Raw genomic sequence first — 26,047 nt, forward strand, 5'->3', positions numbered from 1 at the left:
CTAAATCAAACCCCAAAGAAGAAAGGCTTCCGGTGCTCCGACAATGGAACAGCAGGCACTCTGATCGGGACAGGGACGGTATCCTTGAAGATCTCGACTGGGAGAGGAGCCGAAGGGACGGTTCCCTGCGTTTCCCGTCCCTTACCTTTCTCCTCGGTCTTCTTCTCGTTGATGATAGGCACGATAACGCCGCATTCCCAGTTGCGACAGTTCATCTTCAACTGTTTGGTCTTGGGATCCTTGACGATACGACCCCTGTTCCGTGTTAGCTTTCTCATTACAGTGATTGGGGTATAGGTATGTACGCACCATGCACTCTCCGACAAATTCGCACTTCCCACATAAGCCCAACCACGGCACTCCTTGTTATCGGGCATCTCGATCGGGGTGGAAGGATGGACGAAGGCAAGCTTTATACCAGAAGGAATGTGTATTAGTAACAAATCATTGTAACCAGCCCGCCGCAGAAGTACTCACCTTGTTATGCATCAAGACTCCACGCTCACTGACACAGTCTCTAAGCGTGTCACGCGGGAAATTGGCACTCGACCACCAGGCTGGATTGAAGCATATCGTGCCAATCGCGTATTTGGGGTTGCTGTGCACGTCTCGTACGGTTTCGTCTGATGGGAAGTAAACGCGGAAGTGGTCGAGACATTCTTGGTTATGCGCTTCCACTTCTGTGCGGGGTTCTTTTTTCTTGTTTGCCGCTCGGAGCTCGTAGTCCAGTATAGCGTTGTCACCTAATGGGTTGGAGTTGATTAGATTAGTTGGTCTTGGGTTTTGAAAGATGGTGGCATGCCTTTGCAAGCGAGGTAGATTGAGCGCAGGAATGGAGTGTTGATATTTCCCAGCGATGAGGCCTGTGTATTGTTAGTATACCCAGTGTTGTATTATATATGGAAGCATAGCAGGTGAGGAAATTTACGATATAGTCGACGTTGATAGGTGCGTTTGTCTCTAGGCCGAGGGTTTTGACAGCGCGACCCAAGCCGCTGAATCCGGTGCGTTGCCATTTTTCGTCGGTGTTTGTTCCGCCACTTATATTGTTAGCTGGTGGCTAGAATTTTGCTAGGGAAATCGGCTAGGGGGAAAATACATACACTGTATGAACAAATGCGTAGCGCTTCGTCTCGCTGAAGTCAAAGTCATCCAGCTTCTTGATGATGTTGCGGTGGAGTTCGGTTGCCTGGAGGAAGTAGACTAGTTCTTTGTAGAATGGAGTCTTCCCGGCATCAGGAACTTCAAGTTTGGGAAGATCAATAAGGAATACAGTCTGCACACTGTTAGAAAGTTGAAGAACATCAGGTGGGCCGGAGTGACATACGTTTTCCATAAGTCTATCCTCTCCCCAGTCAGTGGGGGTGAGATTGGCGGATGGGACTGCGATGCGAAGATATCCAGGGTGAAACATCAAAAGCAGCTTAGAATGCATACAAAACACTTGGGGCTCCATCGGTGGGAAACACAAGCGAAAATTGGGCATGTCGCTAACATCCTGACGATATTGCTCTCGCTGTAAACGAAGTCAAGTTAGTCCGAGTCATTCAAGGCCACAGTGAGTTGCTAACCGTTTCTTCGTCATTTGCTTGCATAACAAATATGATTCGTGTGGTTGAGTTGTTAAACTTGGAATAAAGCCACGGCATGTCCCACAGAAACGAGCTAAATACGCCCAACTCCAGGTCGTCTCGCTGGATGACTTCTTCAATTGTGATCTCGTTTCCACTGCGAGGGAAACCGGTGATGTGTGTTTTTTTGACAGCTCCAAGAGGCCATTGCGCCACTGAGCGGGAGGTCGGTTGGATGTTAATATTCGGGGCATTTGATGCAAGCTGGCGGCAGACTTCGGTGCGAGATTTCACTCGAGCCGTGCTCGCTTGGGGGGCAGATTGGAACGGATTGCGTAGAGCGGCAGAGTGACGGGCTGGCAAAGGCTCAGTCCTGGGGACCTTCCGGCTGACTTGAGACGGTGGAGAAGACGAATTGTCGTCGGCCTTGCGCTTGGCGAGACGTGCAAGACGCTCCTCTTCCATCTGCTTCCGGTTCATGGTTAATAGTGAACCCGCCGACGCTACAGAAACTGCATGCGGGGTGGTTGCATGTTTGGCAGGCTGTTCATTCTCAGGAGGGTTGGCCTCGTCATTAGGCTCCATCGACATAGCAAGAGCACGTTGCAGCTGCTCATGCTCGAGGTCACCTTCAGTCTCCGAACTAACCACGGACTTTGACTTGGGGAATACCTCTTCAATGTCCGAGTCATTACCCGAGTCATTGGTCAGATCGACAAAGTTATCCTGGGACGCCTGAGACGAGGGGTGCCTGTTCTGCTGGCGATACATATCTTGCCGAGAGGCCTCAACTGCAGCGGCTAACTCAGGATCCACTAGTGGCTCCATAATGCAGAACCCCACGAAGACCGAAATGCAGGTTTGTTTTGGGAAAGGAAGAAAGATGAAGATAAAGGGATGTAAAAAGCTGTGGATGGCAGATAATAATGGAATGTTTGATGCGTAGAGTATGAAACCGAAGGAAGATTTTCAAATGCGACAATGTGAGAATGTATGCGCAGACTGTCACTAAAAAGATCCTCAAGAACCATCAGCCAGATATCCAGAGGCTTACACGATTATGACGGCCCTAAACCCCAAAACCGATTCTGTTCACGTTGTACATACAGGTGTCGTCTCAATATGGAATCCCTGTTTGTCAAATATTTATCACGTGACTGGTCATACCGCAATATAAAGAGTATAACTCCGCCTGTTATACGTCGTATTTTAGTCCCATGTCTGAATGCTTTACGGCATCTAGTTCTTAACTGGTATCTTCTGAGCGGGTGGAATGATCCAAAATGCCATATGGGTCTAATATAGTGACTAGGCCTTTCTTTCCCGGTAGTTATAGAGATGGACACGATCGAACTATTCCATACATGGCCTACCCAACTACTTCATAGGAAAAAGAAAACACAATTTAGTATTAAACACACTAACGTCTTCTTCGTTTGAAAGCCGGTTCATGGTGGTCACTCCTGATAGAAACCTAGGTAGCCTTGAACAATTCCCATTCACACAAGAAAACCGAAATGGACATGACTCCAATTAAGGATGTACGCATGAATTGATCACTAGTATTTTTCAGATTAAAGTAATCGTAGCGTCTGTAAATATTCAAGTCACAAGATGCCGGCAGATATATGAACGATTTCAGTGGGGGCAGCGCCGAGCCGACGGCTGGCTGAGTCGCCTGGCTGAGTCGGCGACGACATTCACGATCCTTTACCCCCTCACGCTCTTCCAGCCGATCACGCTCTTCCATCAGGCATGAGCAGCACACAATGAAGAAATTCAAGAAAGCTGTTCGTCGCATCAAAGCGCGTGCTTCGGCCACACGCGAGAAAATGCGAGGAAAGGGTTTGACCATGCGCATGCATAACAAAGCGACGGCTTCACAGGTCCCGGCTGCAGAATCCCCGGCTTCCGATGTTCTGGTTGAGCACCACACAATGAAGAAATTCAAAAAAGCTGTTCGTCGCATCAAAGCGCGTGCTTCGGCCACACGCAAGAAAATGCGAGGAAAGGGTTTGACCACGCGCAAGCGTAACAAAGCGACGGCTTCAAAGGTCCCGGCTGCAGAGGTCCCGGCTTCCGAGGTCTTGGCTGAAGAGGTCCCGGGTCTAGCAGCTTCGGCTGTCCCGCATGAGTCTGATCAAGTCGTGGATGTAGTCCCAAAATCCAAGGTGTCGCACGCATAGTAAGTTGATATAACACCCGGGCGCAATGCCACCAACAAGTCCACTGATCTGACAAGTGCCAGTTCCGATACGCCAATTTTCTACGTCACCCGTGTTGCTGATGACAACTTCAAGAACCGAATGTGGTTGCAGTTTGGTAAAAAGTGGGAATCGTTCGAGAACAGGTTCCTCGCCGACATGGAAAAATATCCCCCGGACGGGCTCGTGGACAGACGCAGCCCATGCCCATTCGATTGGCTGTCGCTGAAGGTTCGCGCGAAGATCTGGAAGTACGCTTTCGACGACGGTATGGAGGCCATCTTTCTCACGAAGAATGGGATGGCCCCCAAGATTCCGACTTCCATGCGATTTGTGTCGTTCGACTGGATGTCAGAGGCGTGGTTTGCATATATCAATGCCCTGAGAAACAGAACTCTGGTGGTGATGGATTTCCCCAGACACGGCTACCTCATCCAACCTTGCCCAATCTTCCGAGAACTGGCGACAACCCGTGTTCGAGCAATCAAATTCGCGCTGGGTGACCCGGACCCCGTGAAGGCCAAAGAGCGCACTGGCCATTTTATCAGGTTCATGTTGAAGCACAGAAATAGTGGATTTGTCACCGTTCGCACGCTGATCATTGAACTGAGAAAGAACTGGGAAAACGATGACTTCACCGAGAGGGATCTCGCCGACATATTGACATGCGGCGCATTCGCTGAAATCGAACGAATTCGAATCCACGGAAGGATCACAAATGAGAAGCTGGACCGGTTTCTGGAGCGAGCGAACCAGATGTCGCACGCCTCGTTCTGATGGCTGCCTTGTTCTCAGTCAGAGAGCGGGCTATGATGATTTCATAGGCATTGCAGAACCAGATCCACAATAGCAAAAAATGAATCTCTATCAGCAGTTGATTTGCCAAGTCCAAGGCCAACGAGGAGTAATCTCTTTTCACTAGGTGTTTTCATTGCAATAGCCGTGGCAATCTGACGAGCAAGTAGTTGACCCGTCGTGTCTTGTCCAGGAGAATAGCCACCTAGTAAGGTGGTGGTGGTTAGACTTTTGAGGGGCAAAAGAGCATCATCGCCCTCAGCGAGGGTGTGCATGCCCTCGGTGCCAGGGTTCTGGTTCTCCATCGGTACATGCAACTATATACCATTAGCGATATTTGCTGAAGTCAAATTCAAGACACATACCCAGTGTGCTAATCGTCCTGCTTGTGAAATTGTGACCATGATTTTATCGCTAAAGCTCATTATCACCACATCTGTTTGTACTCCATTGACTGACCCCGCAACCTGCTTAGTGGTAGCAGGAAATGGCAGGTTGAGGGAATCCTGCAGAGAGCTTGTATCAGAAGATTCAACCATGGTGATTGTGATTTGAAGTAATTATCTTTGTCGGAATACTGAAGAGGGATATAAGTTAGGTTTCCTAGGTGTAACGGAGGTCGACGTCCTTTCGTAGGCAGCGCGCTAGTTTCACCGCCTCGGGCCAAGCCAGCAGTATCCGACCGCCCTAATTTTTTTTTGAAGAAACAGTTGGATCGCAGAGCTTGCATACTTAGTCAATTATCTTTTTCTGTCAGCCAGAGTGGCTGCGGTAATCCAAGATGCCGCCTAAATTTACACCACGTCTAAGAAAACAAAGGCACCGCCAAAACCCAGACGGCGAGTCGGCTGATACCAATGTCGCACAGCTCCAGCCCGTCTCCAAGGACGAGAAAGAGGCACGGCGACAGAAGCTGAAGGGGGAGCTACAAGAGCAGCATCCTCAGATGTCCTCAAAGAAGCAGAAGCGCTTGGACAAATACATTGTATGTGGATAGCCGCGATTGCAAGATATGGCTCTAACATTTCCGCAGGAAAATAAACTCAAGAAGGAAGAAAATATCGAATTGTTGAAAAAGCTAGCCCTATCGTCCGTCGACACTTCATCTTTACAGAGTTCCAAAGATCTTTCCAAGCGCAAGAGACAGGATGACGACGTATCTGCACCGACAACCGTTTCCGCGCCGAATCACAAAGCTCCCGCAGATATCTCAGGATACGACTCTGACGATTCGGACATCCACCTGAAAGTCTCCGATCCCGCAACAGATCCCAATGAACAAAAGTTACGAGAAGAGGCAGCTGCTGGAAGCGGACTTAAGCGACCATTAGAGCTAGGAGCCGACGGATTCCCTGTTCTAAAGAAGCGGAAGCGCGCACCGAAGAAGAAACCCGCACCCGCACCAGTAAAAGCTGAGGTTGCATGGGAGGGCTTTGATTCGGACGAGGAGGATGAAAATGAAGATGATGACGATATGGACGAGGAATCCGAAAGTGATATCGAAGAGGACTCTGAAGAAGAAGATATTTCGTCTTCCGAGGGCATTTCCGGGGATGAGGATGAAAACTCAGAAGATTCAGAAGAAGATGACGAAATGGACGAAGATAAGCCAACGCTCAAGACTCGCCAGTCGGCCTTCAAATCTTGGGCGGTACAACAGATCAATGAAGCCGCAGGTTTCCAACCCAACGAGGGAGCCGTGACCGAAGAAGAACAGGTGTTCGACCCATCCAAGTTGCCAGCAACCCACAATACTACTCAAGAAGAACCTCTCCCTCGGGAGCTTCAGGTAACTCATGGCGATCCCAATCGCAAGGCATACAGTGTCGCGGTTGACCGTACGGAGGAAATCCAAACCGCCCGTCTTGGACTCCCTGTCGTTGGCGAAGAACAGAAAATCATGGAGGCAATTCACAACAACTCAGTTGTCGTCATTTGGGGTGCTACTGGTAGTGGAAAGACAACCCAGCTTCCCCAGTTCCTCTTCGAATCCGGCTTCGGCTCCCCAGGAAGCCCTAATCCGGGTCTAATCGGTGTCACCCAGCCTCGCCGAGTCGCGGCCGTGAGTATGGCGAACCGCGTTTCTCAGGAGTTGGGTCAACATGCCGAGAAGGTTTCTTATCAAATCCGATTCGAGTCTACAGCATCGAAGAAGACAGCGATCAAGTTCATGACTGATGGTATTCTTCTACGAGAGATTGCAGATGACTTTGCCCTCCGCAAATACTCTATCATTCTTATTGACGAGGCTCACGAGCGCAGCGTCAACACTGATATCCTGATTGGAATGGTCAGTCGTATTGTGGGCCTGCGCAAGTCTTTGAGCGAGGAGGACCCCTCTGTCAAGCCTTTGAAGGTCGTCATCATGTCGGCCACACTCCGTATTTCTGATTTCACTGAAAACCCAAGTCTTTTCCGTAATGGTGCACCTCCCCTGGTCCAAGCCGAGGGTCGTCAGTATCCTGTTGCAGTCCATTTCTCCCGCCGCACGCAGCGTGACTACGTTGAAGATGCGTTCCGCAAGGTTTCGCGCGGACACCGCAAACTACCTGCCGGTGGAATGCTTGTGTTCTTGACTGGTCAGAACGAAATCCGGCAGCTTTCTAAGCGACTGAAGCAGGCGTTCAAACCTACTCAGCGGGAAGATACGACACAAGCAAAGGTGCAGCTCTCAGCTACTGAGGCACCTCTTGAAGCAGAGGACCTTGAGCTGGGCGGCACCGAGATGGACAATCCAGGACATGATGATTACGACAGTGACATGGAGATCACCGGACTGGATGATGCAGAGGAAGACGAAGGCTTCGAACTTGCTGAAGGCGAAGAGGCCATGGACTCGTCAACTCGCGTTCACGTCTTGCCTCTATACTCCCAACTTCCCACGAAAGAACAGATGAAGGTGTTTGAGCCGGCCCCAGAGAACTCCCGACTAATCATCCTCGCAACCAACGTCGCCGAGACATCTCTTACCATCCCCGGTATCAAGTATGTCTTTGACTGTGGTCGCGCCAAGGAGAAGCAGTTCGATCTCTTCACTGGAGTCCAGAGCTTCCAGGTCGGTTGGATTAGCAAGGCAAGCGCAAACCAGCGAGCTGGTCGAGCTGGTCGAACAGGGCCTGGCCATTGTTACCGAATGTATTCCTCTGCGGTCTACGAAGGCGAGTTCGCTGAATACACCGACCCAGAGATCCTCCGCACCCCCATTGAAGGCGTTGTCCTCCAGATGAAGAGCATGGGTCTTCACAACGTGATCAACTTCCCATTCCCCACACCCCCGAGCCGCCAAGGTCTTGCGAAGGCAGAGAAACTCCTCAAGAACCTCGGCGCCCTTACAGCCGACGGCCAGGTAACGCCCATCGGCCGTCGTCTCTCAACATATCCCCTCTCTCCCCGGTTCAGCAAAATGCTCCACATCGGCCACCAACACGGCTGCATGCCCTACGTGATCGCCCTAGTCGCAGCCCTAGCAGTGGGCGATCTCTTCGTCCCAGAGAACCAGCTCGACCCCAACAACCCCCTACCTACCACAGCCAAGAAGCCAGTCAACGACGACAGCGACAGTGACAGCGACAGACGCAAGGTCTACACATACGCAGACCGCCTCGAAGACGACGAGCGCGAACAACGCAACAAAGCGTACGCCCGCGCCCAACGCCTCTTCAGCAAACACGACGACACCTCCGACGCGCTAAAATCTCTCTCGGCAATCTGCGCCTACGGATACGCTTCAGACGGCGACGCCTTCAGCGAGAAAATGTTCCTCCGCGCAAAGGCCTTCAAAGAAGCAACCCAGCTCCGCCGCCAGCTAACCGACATCGTGCGCTCAAACAACCCAGGCCTAGTCCCCACTTACGAAGCCCGTCTGCCAGAGCCCTCATCAAAGCAAATCAAGGCGCTAAAGCAGATCGTCACGGCAGGCTTCATCGATCACGTCGCTATCCGCGCTGACCAGGCCCCCGTCCCGCCGGAGAACCCGCGCACTCCCCGTCGCGCCATAGACGTCCCTTATCTGACGCTCTTCCGCTCCCGGGACGGTAAGGACCAGGATCTGCAGGAACGCGCTGTCTATGTGCATCCGTCTTCGCTGCTTGCGAAGCTCTCCCCGAAGGAAATGCCGAAGTATATCACTTACTCGCATCTCCAGCAGTCTTCTGCTTCGCTGGTCTCGGACCAGGTGCCCAAGATTAGAATGTTCCCGCTTGTTGCGCCTAGTGCGTTGCAGCTCTCGGCGATTGCGCATGATACGCCGCTTATTGAGTATGGAAAGCCGATTGGTAAGGCTGATGCTATTGAGGGTGTGCCGCCGCGTAGATCATGCTGGGTTATTCCTTCTCTTGTGGGTGATTCGGGCAGTGTGGGGTGGCCGATGCCTGCTAAGAAGGTTGTGCAGAAGAAGGATCCCAAGGAGGGTTGGGTTATTGAAAAGTTTGTGGCATAGGCACTGGTTTTGGTGTATTATAGATGAGGTTATGATATCCAATTGTTCATTTCTTTGCATTCGAAGAAGATTGTACAGCATAACATGAACAACAATGAAAAGAAAAGAAACTTGTTCATGCAACCCTATTTCCATGATAATCCCACAAAACCATAACACCGATCAACACCATTACTTGAGAAGACACAAGCCGCAGAACCAAGCAGAGAAAAAAACAAGTCAAGACCTAATCTAATCCCTCCTCTTCTCCCGATAATCCCGGGAACTAGAAATCTCCCCAGTCTCCCGATCCTCCCTCAACCCAAAAGCCCTACGCAACCTCTCCGTCTCCTCAATCTTCGCCTCAGCAAGCTCATGAACCTGATAAGACTTAAGATTGCGTCTGTCCCTACCAGCAGATCCAGACCCAGGGAAAGGCTTCTTAAATCCGGACTCTCCGCGCTTCAAATCCTCCTCCAGCTCCTTCAGCAACCGCTGCCGAAGAGTATCACACCGTTCATCAATCTCCTCTTCACTAAGAACCTTCTCCCCCTCATCCGCCTCACCATCCTCACCACCTTCTTCCTTCTTGGCCCCACTCTTAGCCTTCTTCTTCTTATCATCCGCCTCCTCTTCAATCCGCTCATTCTCCTCTTCCAGTCGCTCCCGCTCTTCCATAACCTTCACCTCGATTGCGCGCTTGCGGTCATGCTCAAGGATCTGCTTGTCCGGCATCCGCTGCTTGAATGGTCGGTCCATTGGCCCGCTGCCGTTTGCGCCGCTGATCGGCGGGTAGGGAGCGCCGTATCCTGTGTTGCGGGGTTTGAGGAGCGCGGAGTTGCGCTGCACGTAGCCTGATGTGCCGCTGCCGCGCGGGGTTGTGAGGCCGACGTTGGAGGACATTTTTGTAGTGGTTGGTGGGTGGGTTTGGAAATTATTTGGTGGGTTTGTATTGGGGGATTCTTTGGTGGACGATCGTGTGTGATAGTCGTAGTAGGGGTTATTGTTGTAGGTTTGTAGGTTGTAGTTTTGCGGGATGGAGAGAGCTCGGAGCTGGTCTGGATGTCGACTCGGGATGTAGGTTTTTTTGAGCTCGGATTGGAGGTTCAGCGATGACGGGTAGATTGCTCGATACCGCGGGTTTTTATCCGTTGACGCGCAGAGAGACAAGGCTGGTCACAGTGTCAAGGTAGAAGTGGAAGTGCAGACGGGTTTGCTCCAACTCTATCAAAATGCGCCATCTTATCAGACATCACGGGACTGAGATCACGTGCGATATGAACTATATGCGTCACGTGCTGGCCACTTTGCTATGGAAGTTCAGAGCGATCACGCCTTTGAGATCTTTTTAAACGTCTATTTAGATGTCGTCGAATATGTGTTGGACAAGGCCAAAGTGGTCGTCGCTATACACTGCGATACTTTACATTAGGGTCTTGAGCTAGAGGCGCTGCATGCTACGACGTATGAACGGATTGGTACAAATCTACATCATTCCGAATGATACTTAGCAAAGTTAAAGTCAAGTCATAATGCATTGATAATACAGCCACTAGCAAGACGAAGAAAAGAAAACCACAAAATTATCAACGCGGCATGGCAACCCGTAAACAAGCAGCACGAAATCCACAAGAGCCGGCAGCTATAATAAGCTCCCAAAAGCCAAGCAGAATCATGCATGCTGACCGAGAAGCACAAAAGCAAAAACACCTTGAGGCGGAAGGGAAGCCGTGGAGCTCGGGATCAGGAATCATAGCCATGGGTTAAATATGTTGACACGGCCAGGGAACAGCGGAAAGAAATGTGTGAAAGAATTAAGTAGTAGGTGGTTCTGGGTAGATCATGCAGATGCCATGGCACAAGTAGCTGCTGTGCAAAGTGGTTAAATTGATTCTTTTCCTGGTATTTTCTGCTGGATCCGAATGTAAATGTGAAAGATCCGGGACTCCATGCTATGGCATATGCGCTCGGAAATCATGCAGAGCGAAAGATCAAATCCGTTCCCCCTTTCCGAGCCTGTTGCCGATTTTTTTCCCCCATCACAGCCGCCTTAACCCCGTGACAAAATAAAAATAAATGGGAAGAAGTGAAAATAACAAAGACGCCGGAGCCATATCGATTCTCGGACCTGGATCTCGTAGCGAGAAGCATTGACAATGATTCACAAACACAATCGTAAGAATAAATGAACATGTCAAGAAAGAAACAAGAACAAATAAGGTAAGATAAGAAATAGGTCGGAGGTCCGAGATCGAGATCAACACAAGAAAGAAATAAGAAAAGAAATAAAAACATTCCAGGCCCTCATTGTTGCGCCGTCAAAGCCATGGTCAAGTAGGGGAGAATCACATAGACGTTGGTAACATATATCCCGCCTGATTCCCCTGTATGTATACGCCCCATATTAGATAGAGAACAAGAAGTCACTCGGCTCAGATCAAATCAGGATTAGAAAGATTATGTTGGGCGAGCAAGATAAAGTGTGCAACGAATTAGTGAGCACTAGTGACATCGACCGGGACGGTAACACCGGTGTTGCCTGTCTCGGGACTCGAAACCGAGGTCACTGTGCTCTTAGCAAGGCCCTTCGACTCAAGGGTGGTATCGACGGTGGTCTGGGCATCCGTCGGGGGAGGGGTGGGTGGTGCGTTACCCACGAAAGGGGCCCGGGGCTGTTCAGTTGGGATTGAGCGCTTGGCGGGTTGCGGGGAGGATTTGTGGGAGTGAGGGGGAGTGGTGGAGGTGGTGTGAGACAGAGGGACAGTCGCAGGAGAGTTAGGGTCAAAGATGAGCTTCTCGATAGCGACAATCTGCTTGCCATAGCTGAACTTCTTCAGCTGGCTGAGAAGGGGCTTGATCTGGTCGATGAGGGCTTCACGCTCGGCATCTTTCAATTGGCCCAGCACTTTCTCTGTTGGGGGTTAGTATAGCACACAACAAGTGATGGGGTTGGACTTACGAATGACATAGTTGCCATACTGGTCACGCATGAGACCAAGGAGAGGACTCTCGCCGCGGTCGTTCGTAGAGGTTAGGGTACTGATGATGTGGATACGCTCATGTTCCGCACCGAACTCAATGCTCTTCTCAACCACGTTGCTAGCAAACTTGTGCTTGGAGTAGGCCAGGAGCTGTCCCATGACAATGTCAATCATGCGAGTGCGATCCTTCTCGTCACCGTTCTCAATAACGTGTTGGATGACATAGTTGCCAAACTGGTCAGGGATGAGGTTGGATGTGCAGGCATGAAGCTCGGCCAGAATGGACTGGCGGTCTACCTCCTCACAGTGCTCAAGCATTCTCTGAATGACACGGCAGCCATAAGGATGGGCGGCGAGCCTGTTGACCTGGCCGCGGAAGGCATTGATGATGAACTGCACGTACTGCGAAGGAACACGCTCAATGGCCTTCTGGATGACGTGGTTGCCGTTCTGATCACGAACACACTTGAGGACATGGTTCTCCAGCTCCTTGACCATCGCAGCTTGCTGGTCAGTCAGGATGTGCTCCAGGGCCTTCTGGACCACTCGACACCCATACATCTGGGTCGACAAGGCCAAAACATGGCCGCGCATCTGGTTAGCCAGTATTTTCTTCTGAGTCTGGTTGCCGTGCTCGAACAACTTCTGGACGACGTAGTTACCGAAGACATCAGTCATCAACTGAAGACAGTTGGGCTGAATCTCACGGAACACCTGCTCTTTCTCGTCGCTGTTCGCGGTCTCAAGCTTCTGTTGAATGAAGCGAGAGCCGTGCTGGTCACCACTGAACTCAACAACATGGTTGTAGATGTCCTTCAGCTCGTAGCGCTTGTTTCCCTTGCTGTTGGCCCTAAACTCTTCTAGGAGGGGGCTGCGGACAACCTGGGTGGGATCATGCTCGCGCTGAGTGCGCGAAACGAGAGCTGCGGCACCGAGGCCACTAAGTTGACCTACTGGGTAGAATCCGGAGATAGCGTTCAGACGAGAAGCCTGGTAAGCTTGGAAATCGTAAGAAGGAGGGTACTGCATCCGCGAAGAGCCTTGGGCAAGCTCCTGCTCCTGGAAGTTTCGGAGCCTGCGCTCAAAGGCTGCCACTTGGCTTTCATTTGCACCTGTGTTGCGGTACTGGGCGGCAGTGCCGTCCACGCCGGTGTAGATGGGGCTATCCATGCGGGCATAGTCCGATGGTGAGATCGAGCCAGTGTTCGCGGCTCTAGATCGTGCGTGGTAGGCAAGCTGCATCTCCTGTGCAGCATCTCCGGTGTATCCAAGTGCTTGGTAGGCGTCTTCGTTGTTCTGATACTTCCCACGCTGGAAAGTGCCATCAAAGGATGCATGAGGAACGAACGAGGGTCGCTGAGCCGCTTGGGACGCATAATTGGCTTCGTTGAGCTGCAGCTTGCTAAACCCGGCGTTGAGGTCCATCGAGCCACCGCTGTAGCGGCCATCGATGCTGTGATTGTCGGAGTAGAAGGAGGGATGGGCGGAGTGAGCTGGACGTTGAGTGGTGTAAGAGGCGGAGTTGTGAGAGGCGTGCGATAGTGCGCTGCGACCCTGGGGCGGAGACATATGCTCGGCAATTCCAGATCCCAATGATGTCATGCCCATTGAAGCACCCATGCCATCTCCGCTTGCACCATCGAGAGGGTTCGCAAAGCCAGGCTTCACAGGGAAAGTCGCTCCCACGGGGCTGCCACCGAGACCGGTCGTGTTCATCTGTCGTCGGCCAGCAAACCCACCGAAGGAGATGCCTTCTCCGGACGGGGACACACCCTCCGACGCAGCGTTGAGGTAGGGTCGGTGGCTCGCGGTGCCAGCGGCGGTGCTGATGCCAGAAGTGCGAGGCAGAGCAAAGTAAGAGCTATCACTAGCTTCGTTGATAGCAGGAGCACTGCGGTCATTTGCACGAGTCTGGGTGGGTGATGTGGCGAGGCCTCTGTTCTGGAAGGAGGGGTTGGTATTGACAGTGCTCCATGGCAAGTTGGCACGTCCCGACCAGCCGTCTGACTCCGATGTAGAGAGAAGGGAACCCGATCCTGACTTCCCTTCGAATGCAGTCTCGCCAAGGTGTTGCTCTGCAAGCTGCGTCAGCATAGTCCAAGTCGCAATTGGTACACGAGTCACTCACCATCTCCGAATCCTCCAAGGTTGGAGTCACCCCAGATGTTGTTCTTCCAGCTAGCCTTACTAGCACCGAAACCCTTGCCGACACTGTTGCCTTGTGGTCCGCGGTTGCGGTCGTTCATCCCGGATGAACTCATGTTGGAAGCCCGGTTGGATCGTGCCTAGATTCGCTGTTATTATTGGCATTCGATTGATCGACATCCACGGTGCCACTCACGTTGTGTACGCTGGTTGCATTTGCGGCCATGGTAGAAGCCATCCCAGGAAATCTCCGATCGGCAGAACAGTAATTCGATATGTACTCGAACGGCGAGGATTATTTGTAGGTGGTTCGGAGAGTTGTCTCGTGGTAATAAATCACAGAGCTGAGACGATCGGCCGATGCTGTGTCGACTAGTATTTGCAAACGGGCACCAGGCACCAGAGACGGCGTACACGAAGGAATATAAGACTGCGATGAGAAGAGGGGCTGGTTAGCAGGGTTTGGGCCATCTTGGGAAGTGTTGCATCGGGATGCCAGATTTGGAGACAGGTACAAGGGCATCTAGGGTGTCCAAGTGTCTGAAAGGAAAGGCTCACCAAAAGAGGGGATAGAAGGGATCACAAGAAAGAGCGAACGAAGAAAACGAATGTCGTCTTCTGTATTGCTCAGCGGCGAACCCAGGACATGTACAGATTATACAGGAGTAAGAGAGGAAGGGAGACGGAAGGGAGGAAGAGCGACGAGCTCTGAATGAAGCGAGAAATGCTGGAAGGTCGATCGAGCCTGACAGCGATAGAAGATGCAAGGTGACAAAGAATTGGAACGATTATTATCACCCTTTCGTTTGCTGCAGCTGTGGGGTTGCAGGTTGGTAGCCGGAAGGTTCAGAATTGAGGAGGCGCCGCGACGTTACTCTGCTCCGTGCATGCTCCAGGAATCTCCCAGTGTGCAGATCGTCCTCATGTGCCTTATGGAGAGGCGATCCCCGAGAATGGCAATCAGAACGTTGGGGGACCCTAGATTGATTGGCGTAGGCAAGGGGTGGTTTCGATGTCTGAGGGGGGGAAGATTTTCGAGGAACTAAAAGAGGATAATGGAATGCGCTCGCGCAAGAAGGATGAGAATCCGGGATTCAGTGGGTCGATGGAAGGGAATGTGGACGAGAGACAAGGCACGGCATTAATGTAGTCCAGCTGTCACACAGGCGGCAGCATGACAGCCCAAGGGTTTTTTTTTTGTGTGGCTGTTCTGGGGTGGGTTGATGGGTGAGGCGGTGATGGAGGGAAAAAAAGAAAAAGGTCAAAAGAAGAGGAGACGGTTGGAATAAAAGGAAGACAATTAAAAAAAAGAGTCACACGAAAAAGAGAAGAAGGAAAAGAAAAGAAAAAAAGAACAGAACAGAGTCAATTGGATAGATAACAAGAAGAAAGATGATTTCTCAGGCAGATCAGCCGCTGTATTGCCGCGTAATACCGTGACCATGTGAACAGGTCGATCATGGATTGGATATGGTGGTACTTGGATTTAGGTTAAAGTTTAGCTGTGAACCCAGGTACCTTTTCAGCCATTTGTTCATGGCGCATGTATGTGACCGTCACCGCGATCTACCTCCCGGCGCTTCTTTTTTAGCCTGGCCCCATCTCTTTGTCTTGTTTTTACATCTTGATATTGTAGTACAATACAAAGTATACATATACATATACATATATAACATATATGGATACAGCTTTCTATTGAACTTCATTCTATTACATATTGTATTGCAATTCTATCTCTCAATACTCAAAGACTCCCTACACTGCCCTATTAGGTAACAAGTCACATCATCTCCCCATGGTCTAACTTAATACATCAACAAGCAGACCCTGGAACAGTACCGAATGGGCCATGTAATAGGGGTGAACGAGCAAATCTGAAGTCATCATTGGAGAGATTTAACACTTCGGCCAAAAGTTCCTATCCACTCCACTAAAGGAACTCCCTGGTATATCTGTTGACCATGGAACCCCTATAAGACAGAGCGTACTCCCGAATAGAGCCGGTGCCTAATATAGAGAAGAAGGTTTTTCGCTAAAAAGAATCAGGAAAAAGGAATTCAGCTTCAAACCCGAGGTTCTACCTTACTACTACAAAGTAAATAATGAAGCTTTAATATAATTCTCGGCAACAGCTTATCTTAAAGATTGAAGGTTTCTGGAGGTCCGATCGGGCCCACTAAGCCCCTCCCACTTTAGTCTTAACCACAAGTAAGGTACACTCTATATATACCTATGCCCTATCTTAGGATATTATCTTTCAAAGCTAGATCTCGACTTGATACTCTTTACTTTAGACCTTGGAACATCTCATATAACGTCCGGTTGGATCCGGAAACATTCTTGACAGAAAGAGCCAAGGGCCGCCACTTTTCTAACTGTGGATTGCGGATTACCTGCCATTCCAGGATTGGCAAGGCGTCTCTCGTTGGCTTACTTTCTCCGCCTGGTCAGGAACTCAATGGTGCGAGGGGGGGGATAATATTTGTTTCGCTCCTGTGTTTTGGCCTTTTTTTTCCTTTTCTTTTTTCTTTTTGTTCATGTTCTGTCTGTTTTTCACCCGTGTGGCCGTGCGCTGGTATTGGTATTGCCCTCCAATCCCTTGATTCTAACTGTCAATAAGTCAATGATCCAAGTCAAACCCCAACTGCGAGTTGTGCAATAGTCTCGCGCGCGACCATCGATAGAAGTACGCTTCGGGACCTGAGAAGTGCCAGATCCAGAAGAATTATCCGTGGAAAAAGGTTCTCGACTGGGTAGACTTCCGTAGACTCGGCCAGCCCCTTGCTTCGGCGCATCGTCACACTGACCCTTGGATAAATCTGCGGGTAAAAGTGTGGGATGCAGCCTGTTAAATGACGAGACCTAGGTTCTTACTGTCCGGATCAGAAGCCCATAGAAAGAAGAGAAGAAAAAAACGGTCGTCATCTAGCATCTGTTGGTGAACATTTGCCGTCAATGTGCAGTGTCCAGTCATCGCGGTGTAATCCCTCCCGGCGAGATTGGCAAAAGGCCGAGACATCGACTGGCAAAGGGAGAGTCTGACAAGGATACTCGCCTTTGAATCCTTGCACAGGGGTCGCACAGGTCAAGTGTCAGGCCATCACTCGCAGAAACCTTCCCCGGATCTGATCTCTGAGGGGCATTACCTGCCTTGCGTCCAACTCCTGTAGGCTTCGGCACACTCACTGGTCTCGAGCGCGATGGCCGCTGGCTTGCAGAGACTACCAGGCGTTGGCCGTGTGACCAGTTCCCGGGTACTAGGTTGTTCCTTTTCCTGTCAATATCGTTCTTTCTCCGAGCTTGTGAGGTATCGGATTGTGTGTTGGCGGCCCTGACCGCATTATAAAAGGTGCAGAGTCTGCTCACTACGATGTACGCCAAGGTAGCGTAGGACATGTCAGTCGGTGCAGTTGACAAATTTTGATAGCGACTTAGTGTTAGTTGTGTTTTTGATCTCGAGTGTCAGGTCTTGGCAGTGTCAATAGAGGCCGGGGTGGGTTTTGTTGTAGAGTATAAAATCCGTACTAGATCATGGACACTAGGCCTCTGGCTTTTTGGGTTGATGGAAGATTTCTGACTTCTAAGGTTAGTTTTAATTGAAGCCCGATATATACTTCCATTGCTGTCTCTCATGTGTCAGCACACTAGTCAAAGGCCCACACATAAGAACTTAAAGTACAGACCACTGATCAGATTATATTCTGCAAATCAACATACAGTACGGAGTATTGTTTGAACGATATTTGAAAGGCGCATTAAATACCCAAACACGAAAGACGAGGGCTGTTGCCTAAAGATCATGCCCGGCGCTCATTATATATGATGAAGGAATAGCTCTCCTAGCACCACCCTACCAGTAATTAAGTGCACCAAGCACCGAAAGACCACGCACCAAGTACTTCCGTGGAATTGAGTACTTTCTTTGTGGCACTGGGACCTCGTGCTGTGTGTCCCCGATGTGGCGGCAGAATCTATGCAAGAAGGATACATGCAGTTTAGGCGATTGATACAATTAACATGTGGCAAATAGTGGCTATAAGGATCTTGCATGTCAGGTGTATGAATACTCTGTACTTACTCCGGCTTTTTTTTTTTGCTAGAACTTATTCTCTCAACGGGTTTTTTTAATATAGCCTATTCCATTGTGATATAGTTATATATTTAGCACGTGAGTACTTTCTATATATGTCGACATGGGCAAACATCCGAGCTTAACACATTACTTTATTTTGAAATAATACAGTGGGAATGGGATTAGATATTGATTATGGCAATGATTTCATATTTGAAGAAATTCAATAAAAAATATACAAGCATACTAAATCATGGTTATTCTGCAGCTTGTTTACAGACCTCGGTATAGTTCAACGACCGAGTCAACCTCACTCATATTATACAATAACTCAACTGTTTCAAAGTCAACAATTTGGTCCTTACCTCTTTTTTATTATTTCCCAACAAACAATGGTTGCTATTTACTTATACTAGCAGTTGTGCTTGGCTGACGCGTACTAGGGCTTTGTTTATGTCTCGAAGATCAGGTGCATGACCTCATCTCCCTCCACATATTTTTGAAACACTCATTTCCTGCTTATTCTTGCACGAGTATCGGCCTCGAGAGAGCACAAATCATGTCACCGTATAGACAATTAGGCTTCGTTTTATTGCACCGTAAACCCAAATCCGAGTGATTCACGCTTGTGTGACCAGACTAAGCACTAGCCATAGCAACCTCTCTTTTTTACAAAACATTTACTCTTGAAGATTACGATGTAAATCTATACTACACAGCATGCATAACATACTTGTAGTTCAGAATTATGCGAGTTTATGAGCGTGGGCCTCAGGGGAACCAAAATAAACAGGCATAGTTCAGTGGAGTCGCCCGGCGAATAAGAGGGCGCCGTTTGCCTCCGGAGGGCCCGTTCTCCAGGCACAGAGAGGCTATGATTGGCTGACCCCTGCGGCCAAGAGGCCCCGAGCAACACCCAAGGAACAACACTAAGCTCCGAATAGCTTAGCTCTACACTAACAATAGCAAGCGTTCTAGGCTTACAACCTTCTCCTCTTCTCCCCTTCCTCCCTTTTTTGTTTTTCCCTTCATTCTCACTCATCCCCTCCATTCTTTTCCTTCGCAGGTGCCAGCTTCACTCTTTCAGCGGCTCACCTTGCTGTCCATTCTTTAACCTACTCACTTTCGTTTTCGACTCTTCGCCTTTTTTCGACACGATCCCGTGACTGATAATCTGTGCGCACATTCCATCGTCCTTGACTGTTTACTTCCCCGGATTGATTCCGTGACCTTCCTTGGAATCCGAAATCGACGATCACATACATATCTGTCGTTTTCCGATCATACAATTCTCAGACTCGGTATCGAAAATCCAACCGTCGACAACCGACAATCGACAAGATGAACAACCTATTCCCCCGCATCGTTGCTCGCGATGACAGCAATGGTGGACTCTCCAACGCCATGGTCGACCTACTCATTGCCCTTCTGGTCCTCGTCCTGCTATCCCTCGCCCTGGTCGGTGGTCTGCTCGTCCTCCGCCGCAAGCGTCAGTCTCGGACCCAAAACTTGCTCCCAGTCCACAATGGAGAGTCCCCCAACAGACGCCGCTTAACCATTTCCACGAATAAAACCGATTCCGTGCTTGTCTATGATGAGAAACGCAGCCTCATGGAAAACTCCGACAGCCCTCCACCTAGCCCTGTACCCGAGATCCGCATTACCTTCCCAGAGGAAGAAGATGCGAGCGGCAAACGTACCTCTGGCCGCATGGTCGTTGTCCGCATCAGTGACGCCGGCAGCATCGGCTTGGAACCCTGCCATGAGGAGCTTCCGCCCTACCAAAGCACCGATACCGGTCGCTTCCAGTCCCTGGATATTGAGCGGATGGGTGGATTGAAGGAGAAAGACGAGACGAAGACATATCATTAAAGGCGTGTTGTCAAATCAACTTGCCCAATTGGCCGACCGCGTATCCCGCCCGCATAGCGCTCAATCTCTCTTCAACCTTCGACGACTTCTCAAAACGAGTACCCTGGCAAACATCTTTTGCGATTCTACCTCTTACATACCCTTCCTTCCCTGATTTGGCCTACGTGGCTTGCACATATGCCCTTCGGTTTCCATTTTGGTTTCACCAAAGCACACTGTCAGAGTACCCAGTTTCTGGTATCTTACACTGCTTGGATTCCAATATTCATCGAAGCTGGATCGTTCATAGCGAGGGCCTGCCGATTTTTTCTCTATTTGCTTTCTGGCGTCTGATTTCTTAAGCCTGGTTCCTCATGTCTCTTTCGCCCCTGCTACGTTCCTAGGGTCCGATATACGTGTGACAGTATTCCTGCTTTTGACTTTCTCTTCTTCTTCCCCCTTTATGGGGTCCTATTTTTATGTTTTAGGGGCCCCCTCTATTTTACTTCCCTTCTCATGTGCCTTTTTTTACCCGGTACTCGGCAGCTGGATAATGTATGTACTTAGTCCTCCTATGTTTCGCCGTATTTAGGCAAATCTGAAATCTATCCTTTTCTCTGAATTCTTTCTCTTTTTCTTTTCTGTGTATATAGTGGGTGTAACTATGTACTTGATTTCCTCTGAGATTTCTTGGCTTTTCAGTGTTGAGGGCAAAACCGTCTCACAAGCATAATAAGCCCTGGAGGATTATAGCTCTGGAACTCCCGCAATGTATCCACGGCCGGCCAATGAGAAACGCCGATGCCGAGTTCCCCAACCCGTGGGTTCCGCGACTGTCACGAATTATTTTCTTTGCTTAAACAGCTTTCCCCCTAATTGCGCCTCGTAACCATACATTTCTCCTTCAAACAATGTGCATGTTATAGCTTTTTAATACATAGGGAAGCCGTTCGACAGAGCACAGAAAGGGGTACAGACCTCCGCAATCTCCTCCGCCCCCGCCTATACTTTTTCTCCGACTTCGATGGACCTCGCTTGAACCGGTTCAATCGGCTCAATCGTGCTTGCTCCCGGCTTCCCTGTCCCTGAAAAACACACCGTGCTCATCGTTAACGGTCCCTTCGGTATCCCTTCGGCCTCCAGCAGCCAGATCTGCGACCTGGCGCGCCAGCTACCCCCGAACTCGACCTGAGACCGTACAATAGACCTTGGAAATGGTAGCCACACCACCTGCAGGGAATATGGGGACTAGCCCAAACCCTAACGGCCCTAAAAGCAGTCTTCCAGCTGCCACCCCTCGCAGCTCCGATCAATCGTCTGGCGGGCAGTCCAAGCGCAAACAAGCTGGTCTGTTGGACAAGAAGGCGCTGGAGCTTGAGGATGAGTTCAAGATCAAGCATTTTGGTGTGATGGGTGTTCTGGCGTGGATATTGTGAGTGGTCCCTTCTTAAGCCTAGCAGAGCTTGAGGTTTAAGGCCCGCTGCAGGCTTGACGCGTTGAAAAATAAATTTGAACTGACGCTGGATAAATGATAGACTCTTGCATATCGCCGGGATTTATCTGTTCACAAAAGGGTTTCTCCTCACGCGCATGGTCCTTGAGAACAAATCATCATGCGACGTATTGCCTTTCGAGGACATTTTGGCCCAACCACACACAACAGCCCTGGGGAGTAAACAGCAGAAAGGCTGCTGGCATGAGAAAACCTTTGACAAGGCCGTTGTCATCATAGTCGACGCCCTCCGCTATGACTTCACTGTGCCATTCGCGTCGAAGGGAGAGAGTGACACAGTCCACCTCTTCCACAATAACATCCCTGTCCTCTATGAGACTGCAGTGCAAAACCCCGCCAACGCCTTCCTCTTGCCATTCATCGCGGATCCCCCGACAACTACTCTAAACCGCTTGAAAGGTCTGACCACCGGAACCCTACCCACCTTCCTGGAGGCAGGCTCCAACTTCGCTGGAACCGCCATCGACGAGGACAATCTTGTCGCACAGTTGCATAGCGCCGGGAAGAACCTGGTTCACCTTGGCGACGATACCTGGCAGGCGCTGTTTCCGGGATACTTTGATACCAATCTCACGCATGCGTATGACTCGTTCAATGTCTGGGACTTGCACACCGTCGACAATGGCGTCACGGAGCATCTCTTCCCGCTCCTCCAGCCGGAGAACAGCAAGAAATGGGATGTTATCTTTGGCCATTATCTCGGCGTAGATCATGCAGGTCATCGATATGGTCCTAACCATGCTGCCATGGCATCCAAGCTCCAGGAAATGGACCGTGTCATTCGCGATATCATTGCTGCGATCGATGATAAGACTCTTCTTGTCGTTATGGGAGATCATGGGATGGACATTAAGGGCGACCACGGCGGCGAGTCTGATGACGAAGTTGAGGCCGCGTTGTGGATGTACTCTAAGCGTGGCATCTTCGGACGCACAAGCAAAGATACGCTCCTCCCGCCCCAATTCGCGCGCGACAGATTTGTGCCTCAGATCGACCTCGTTCCGACGCTGTCTTTGCTCCTTGGAATGCCCATCCCGTTCAATAACCTAGGCTCGCCTATTGAAGAGGTTTTCTCCGGCCCACGTGGGAACAACTGGGCAAACTTGGCGACTGTCAACCGTTTGACTGCAGCCCAGGTTAAGAGATATCAGCACGAATATGCGCTTGCTAGAGGAGCTGGTGATGATGAAGAGTCGGCTTTGCTCTGGACTGCTGCAGAGGAGGAGTGGAAGTCTGCTTCCAAGGGCTTTTCATCCAAGTCGACCGCTGCTCGCGCTAGCAATGAACTCTTCCGCAAGTATCAGCGTCATACTCTTGATATCTGCCGTGGATTGTGGGCTCGATTCGATGTCCCGAGCATGATCCAAGGTGTTGCGATTCTCTTTGCTAGTATTGTCTTGTTGATCATCTATGCCCGAGGCTTGAAGACAGATCGAACCCAACTCACGTCTCGTTTGCTTCAATTCGCAAGCGTGGGTGCTGGCGTTGGCGCCGTGGTCGGTTCTGCATTCGGCTTGACTGGTCTGACCGAGATGTCTATGGTCGATGGAGCCGTGCTGCTGGCTGCTGTTGGAAGCATCCTCGGAGCCACGCCGGCTCTCGTCAAGAGGCCTGCAAACCTGACCCTGCCTCTTCCGAACGGCATGTGGGGATGGCTTGCGCTTTTCTTTACTGTTTCTCAGTCTATTGGATTTTCCTCGAACTCGTACACTATTTGGGAAGACGAAATTCTTCTGTTCTTCCTCACAACATTCGGCGTGTTCGCGGGTGTCTCATCCATGCGACAGAAGCAGACCACGGACCGAATCCTGGGTGTGTACCACTCCATTCTCTTCGTGACCTTGGGCCGAGTCGCGTCTTTCTCCCGCCTCTGTCGTGAAGAACAGATGCCCTTCTGCCGCTCCACGTACTATGCTTCATCGACTTCTTCCACCTCCGCCCCCTGGCAGCTTGCCATTCCTTTCCTGGTCACGCTCTTCCTGCCTAGTGTTGTGCGGTCCTTCTACGCCGGCTCCAAATCCTATGAAGGCGCCGCATCGCTATGGATCGGCTTTGCCTTCCGCTTCGGTCTCTTCATCACCTCCCTATTCTGGATTCTCGAAGGTGCCGACGATGGCGAGTGGCTACCCGTAAGCAAGGAAACCCTCAAGTTCGTCCGCGTCTTCCTAGCGCAGTTCGTCCTCGCCCTCGCGCTCTTAGCAGGCACCGCAGCATACTTCTATTCCAAGCCCTGCGTCAGCATCAACGTGAGCAAACCCACCGAAGATCCCAACAGCCCACCGACCCCTATAGTCGCCGGCCAGCAACAAGGCCCACGAACAACGGTCACAATCCTTGGCTTCGGTAACGTCTACGGAACCAACTTCTGCTTCCTACTCATCAACTTCGCTCTCGCCATCATCCTCATGCAGAAGCCAATGGGCCAAGGCGCCATCGCCCTCCTCCTCTGGCAAATCCTCTCTCTCCTCGAAATCCTCGACACAAACAGCCTAACCATGTCAAACTCCTCCATCGGTCCCGTCATCCTAGGCGTGCTCGGTTCTTTCTACTACTTCAAAACAGGCCACCAGGCCACCCTCTCCAGCATCCAGTGGGAAACAGCCTTCATCCCTCTCACATCAATCCAATACCCCTGGTCCCCACTACTCGTCATCCTCAATACCTTCGGCGCACAGATCCTGGCTGCCATCGCCGTCCCCCTCACCGTCCTCTGGAAACGTCCCCTCCAGACTCACGACCGTGTCCCAGCTTCAAACCCGAACAAGAACCCAGCCACACGCATCCTCTCCGATGTCGTACAGGCTGCTGGAACCCATATCCTCTACTTGGCGACTATTAATCTCGCCACGACTATGTGGGCTGGCCATCTCCGTCGCCATCTCATGCTCTTCCGCATCTTCAGCCCTCGCTTCATGATGGGCTCGGTTGTGCTGGCTGTTGTTGATGTCGTCTTGATGGTGGTTTCTGTCGGTGGTGTGCGCTGGAGTACTCTCAGTGTTGGTGAGATCTTTGGTTGGTGATAGTGGCGTTTTGAAAAGGAATTATGGGCTGGGGAATACAAGTCTCAATCTTAGGTTGGACACAGAACTTGCATGCTTGGATATGTGCATTTCTGTCCCCAGATCTCTCTTTCCGTCGTTCACTCACTACAACCTTTTCCTACGGCTACAGCCTTGTACACAACAAACCACGCATCTTTCCCCTTTGCATCGCCTCGCTCTCACACTTGTACATGTGCCCTTTATCACACTTCCCTTCTTTCTCTTTCCTATTTCTTTTTGGTTCGACTACATGTGTCCGTAGTTAGGTACTTATTATAATCGTGACTACGGTCTATTAAATAAACAAACTACATATAAAGCCATTATATGTCCACTCTAGATATCTACACCACGGCCCACGGATCAAATCGGTTAGGTTCGCTTTATACTGGGATAAACAATAATTGTTGTCCATGGTATCTTAGCTTGGCGACATTGGCGTCAGTCTTATCCTTCAGGACTGCGTAGAGTAGGGCGTGGTGTGCTCTAGGACAACAGTGTCGTGGCAGATGACGACTAGCTTCCTAGGCATAAACAGACACTAAGCGGGAAAGCTACGAAAGAAAATTTTAATAATGATATCAAAACGAAGCAATAACAATAACAACAACGAGGCCCCGTGGGGACTATTGTTATAAATCCATAGCTGTACAGAAGCAGAGAAAAACCAAGATAAGACGGAAAACACCAAAGAAAACACTCCATCCACGCGGCCCCACAAGCCATGTCTTTTGCCGGTTCTAGAATCAGCTGGCACTATGTACATGTGCAGCAGGTTGTGACGGCCTGCGCGAGGAAAAGGACGAAGCGAATCCTCGATGAGGACGGAATGGATGGATGATGATGGGGGTAGGTGTTTGAAACAAAGAACATAACAACAACATGATGGTATTCCAAGTCTAGTCCTCATCATTTATTCCAGTCAATGCCCTTCATGGCACCAGGGCGCAGGACATGACGTTGTTATATCTTGGCTATGCTATGTGGATGTTGGGAGGTGTCTAGCTGTATTCCCACTTTCTTTGGTGAGTGTGAATACTTTCTGCAGGATTCATGTTAGCGAAGAAAAGATCCGAGTGCGGTAGTTTAAACGTACGTTTGAACGTCCAACATAGCTTGGATATCAGCGAACCGCTCGGCAGATGTATCTTGGCCAAGGGATGGGAGGGCCTAAGCCGACGGAGAGTCCAACAGCGATGGCGCGAAGTTGTTGGCGGAGAGATAGCCTATAGGACCTTTGGCCTTAGAGATCTGTCTGGTAAAGTAGCGTCATGGTGCACGGTATAAGAGAGAGATTGACAAATGGATGATGAGGGCAACGGACAGACTGAATCACGATCCTGGATGAGGAGGAAATGAGTCACGTAGGAATCTGAAGAATCTATTCTCCACTATCCGTAGCTTTTGGTCAAAGATAAACCGAGGTCATTGCTGATATGTAGCTACGCCCAGACAAT

General features: G+C 50.3%; 8 protein-coding genes across 8 annotated transcripts; 4 read left to right on the top strand and 4 right to left on the bottom strand.

The window, feature by feature from the left end:
- Window positions 1-5: 5 nt before the first annotated feature.
- On the bottom strand, window positions 6-2,399 carry N7471_001420 (uncharacterized protein; the record flags this gene model as incomplete). Its single annotated transcript, XM_057274141.1, has 8 exons — window positions 6-255; window positions 310-410; window positions 478-743; window positions 803-863; window positions 929-1,040; window positions 1,104-1,276; window positions 1,328-1,516; window positions 1,572-2,399. 8 exons carry the CDS (start codon window positions 2,397-2,399, stop codon window positions 6-8), a joined length of 1,980 nt encoding a protein of 659 aa, XP_057142320.1.
- Window positions 2,400-3,340: 941 nt separating this feature from the next.
- On the top strand, window positions 3,341-4,552 carry N7471_001421 (uncharacterized protein; the record flags this gene model as incomplete). Its single annotated transcript, XM_057274142.1, has 2 exons — window positions 3,341-3,756; window positions 3,820-4,552. 2 exons carry the CDS (start codon window positions 3,341-3,343, stop codon window positions 4,550-4,552), a joined length of 1,149 nt encoding a protein of 382 aa, XP_057142321.1.
- A 41-nt stretch (window positions 4,553-4,593) lies between these two features.
- Window positions 4,594-5,109, bottom strand: N7471_001422 (uncharacterized protein; the record flags this gene model as incomplete). The annotated part of the gene is made up of 2 exons (XM_057274143.1): window positions 4,594-4,887; window positions 4,936-5,109. 2 exons carry the CDS (start codon window positions 5,107-5,109, stop codon window positions 4,594-4,596), a joined length of 468 nt encoding a protein of 155 aa, XP_057142322.1.
- A 242-nt stretch (window positions 5,110-5,351) lies between these two features.
- N7471_001423 (ATP-dependent RNA helicase ECM16) lies at window positions 5,352-9,008 on the top strand (the record flags this gene model as incomplete). Its single annotated transcript, XM_057274144.1, has 2 exons — window positions 5,352-5,555; window positions 5,604-9,008. The coding sequence occupies 2 exons, from the start codon at window positions 5,352-5,354 to the stop codon at window positions 9,006-9,008; spliced, it is 3,609 nt and encodes a 1,202-aa protein (XP_057142323.1).
- Window positions 9,009-9,239: 231 nt separating this feature from the next.
- On the bottom strand, window positions 9,240-9,890 carry cwc21 (U2-type spliceosomal complex subunit CWC21; the record flags this gene model as incomplete). The annotated part of the gene is made up of 1 exon (XM_057274145.1): window positions 9,240-9,890. The coding sequence occupies one exon, from the start codon at window positions 9,888-9,890 to the stop codon at window positions 9,240-9,242; it is 651 nt and encodes a 216-aa protein (XP_057142324.1).
- Window positions 9,891-11,479: 1,589 nt separating this feature from the next.
- Window positions 11,480-14,351, bottom strand: N7471_001425 (mRNA-binding protein PUF3; the record flags this gene model as incomplete). Its single annotated transcript, XM_057274146.1, has 4 exons — window positions 11,480-11,898; window positions 11,947-14,043; window positions 14,097-14,253; window positions 14,310-14,351. 4 exons carry the CDS (start codon window positions 14,349-14,351, stop codon window positions 11,480-11,482), a joined length of 2,715 nt encoding a protein of 904 aa, XP_057142325.1.
- A 5,175-nt stretch (window positions 14,352-19,526) lies between these two features.
- Window positions 19,527-20,057, top strand: N7471_001426 (uncharacterized protein; the record flags this gene model as incomplete). The annotated part of the gene is made up of 1 exon (XM_057274147.1): window positions 19,527-20,057. One exon carries the CDS (start codon window positions 19,527-19,529, stop codon window positions 20,055-20,057), a length of 531 nt encoding a protein of 176 aa, XP_057142326.1.
- Window positions 20,058-21,250: 1,193 nt separating this feature from the next.
- On the top strand, window positions 21,251-24,569 carry N7471_001427 (mannose-ethanolamine phosphotransferase GPI13; the record flags this gene model as incomplete). The annotated part of the gene is made up of 2 exons (XM_057274148.1): window positions 21,251-21,468; window positions 21,572-24,569. The coding sequence occupies 2 exons, from the start codon at window positions 21,251-21,253 to the stop codon at window positions 24,567-24,569; spliced, it is 3,216 nt and encodes a 1,071-aa protein (XP_057142327.1).
- Between the last annotated feature and the right edge of the window lie 1,478 nt (window positions 24,570-26,047).

Source organism: Penicillium samsonianum, assembly GCF_028829775.1.
Source record: "Penicillium samsonianum strain IBT 33392 chromosome Unknown utg000001l_segment0_segment0, whole genome shotgun sequence".
Taxonomy (NCBI): Eukaryota; Fungi; Ascomycota; class Eurotiomycetes; order Eurotiales; family Aspergillaceae; genus Penicillium; species Penicillium samsonianum.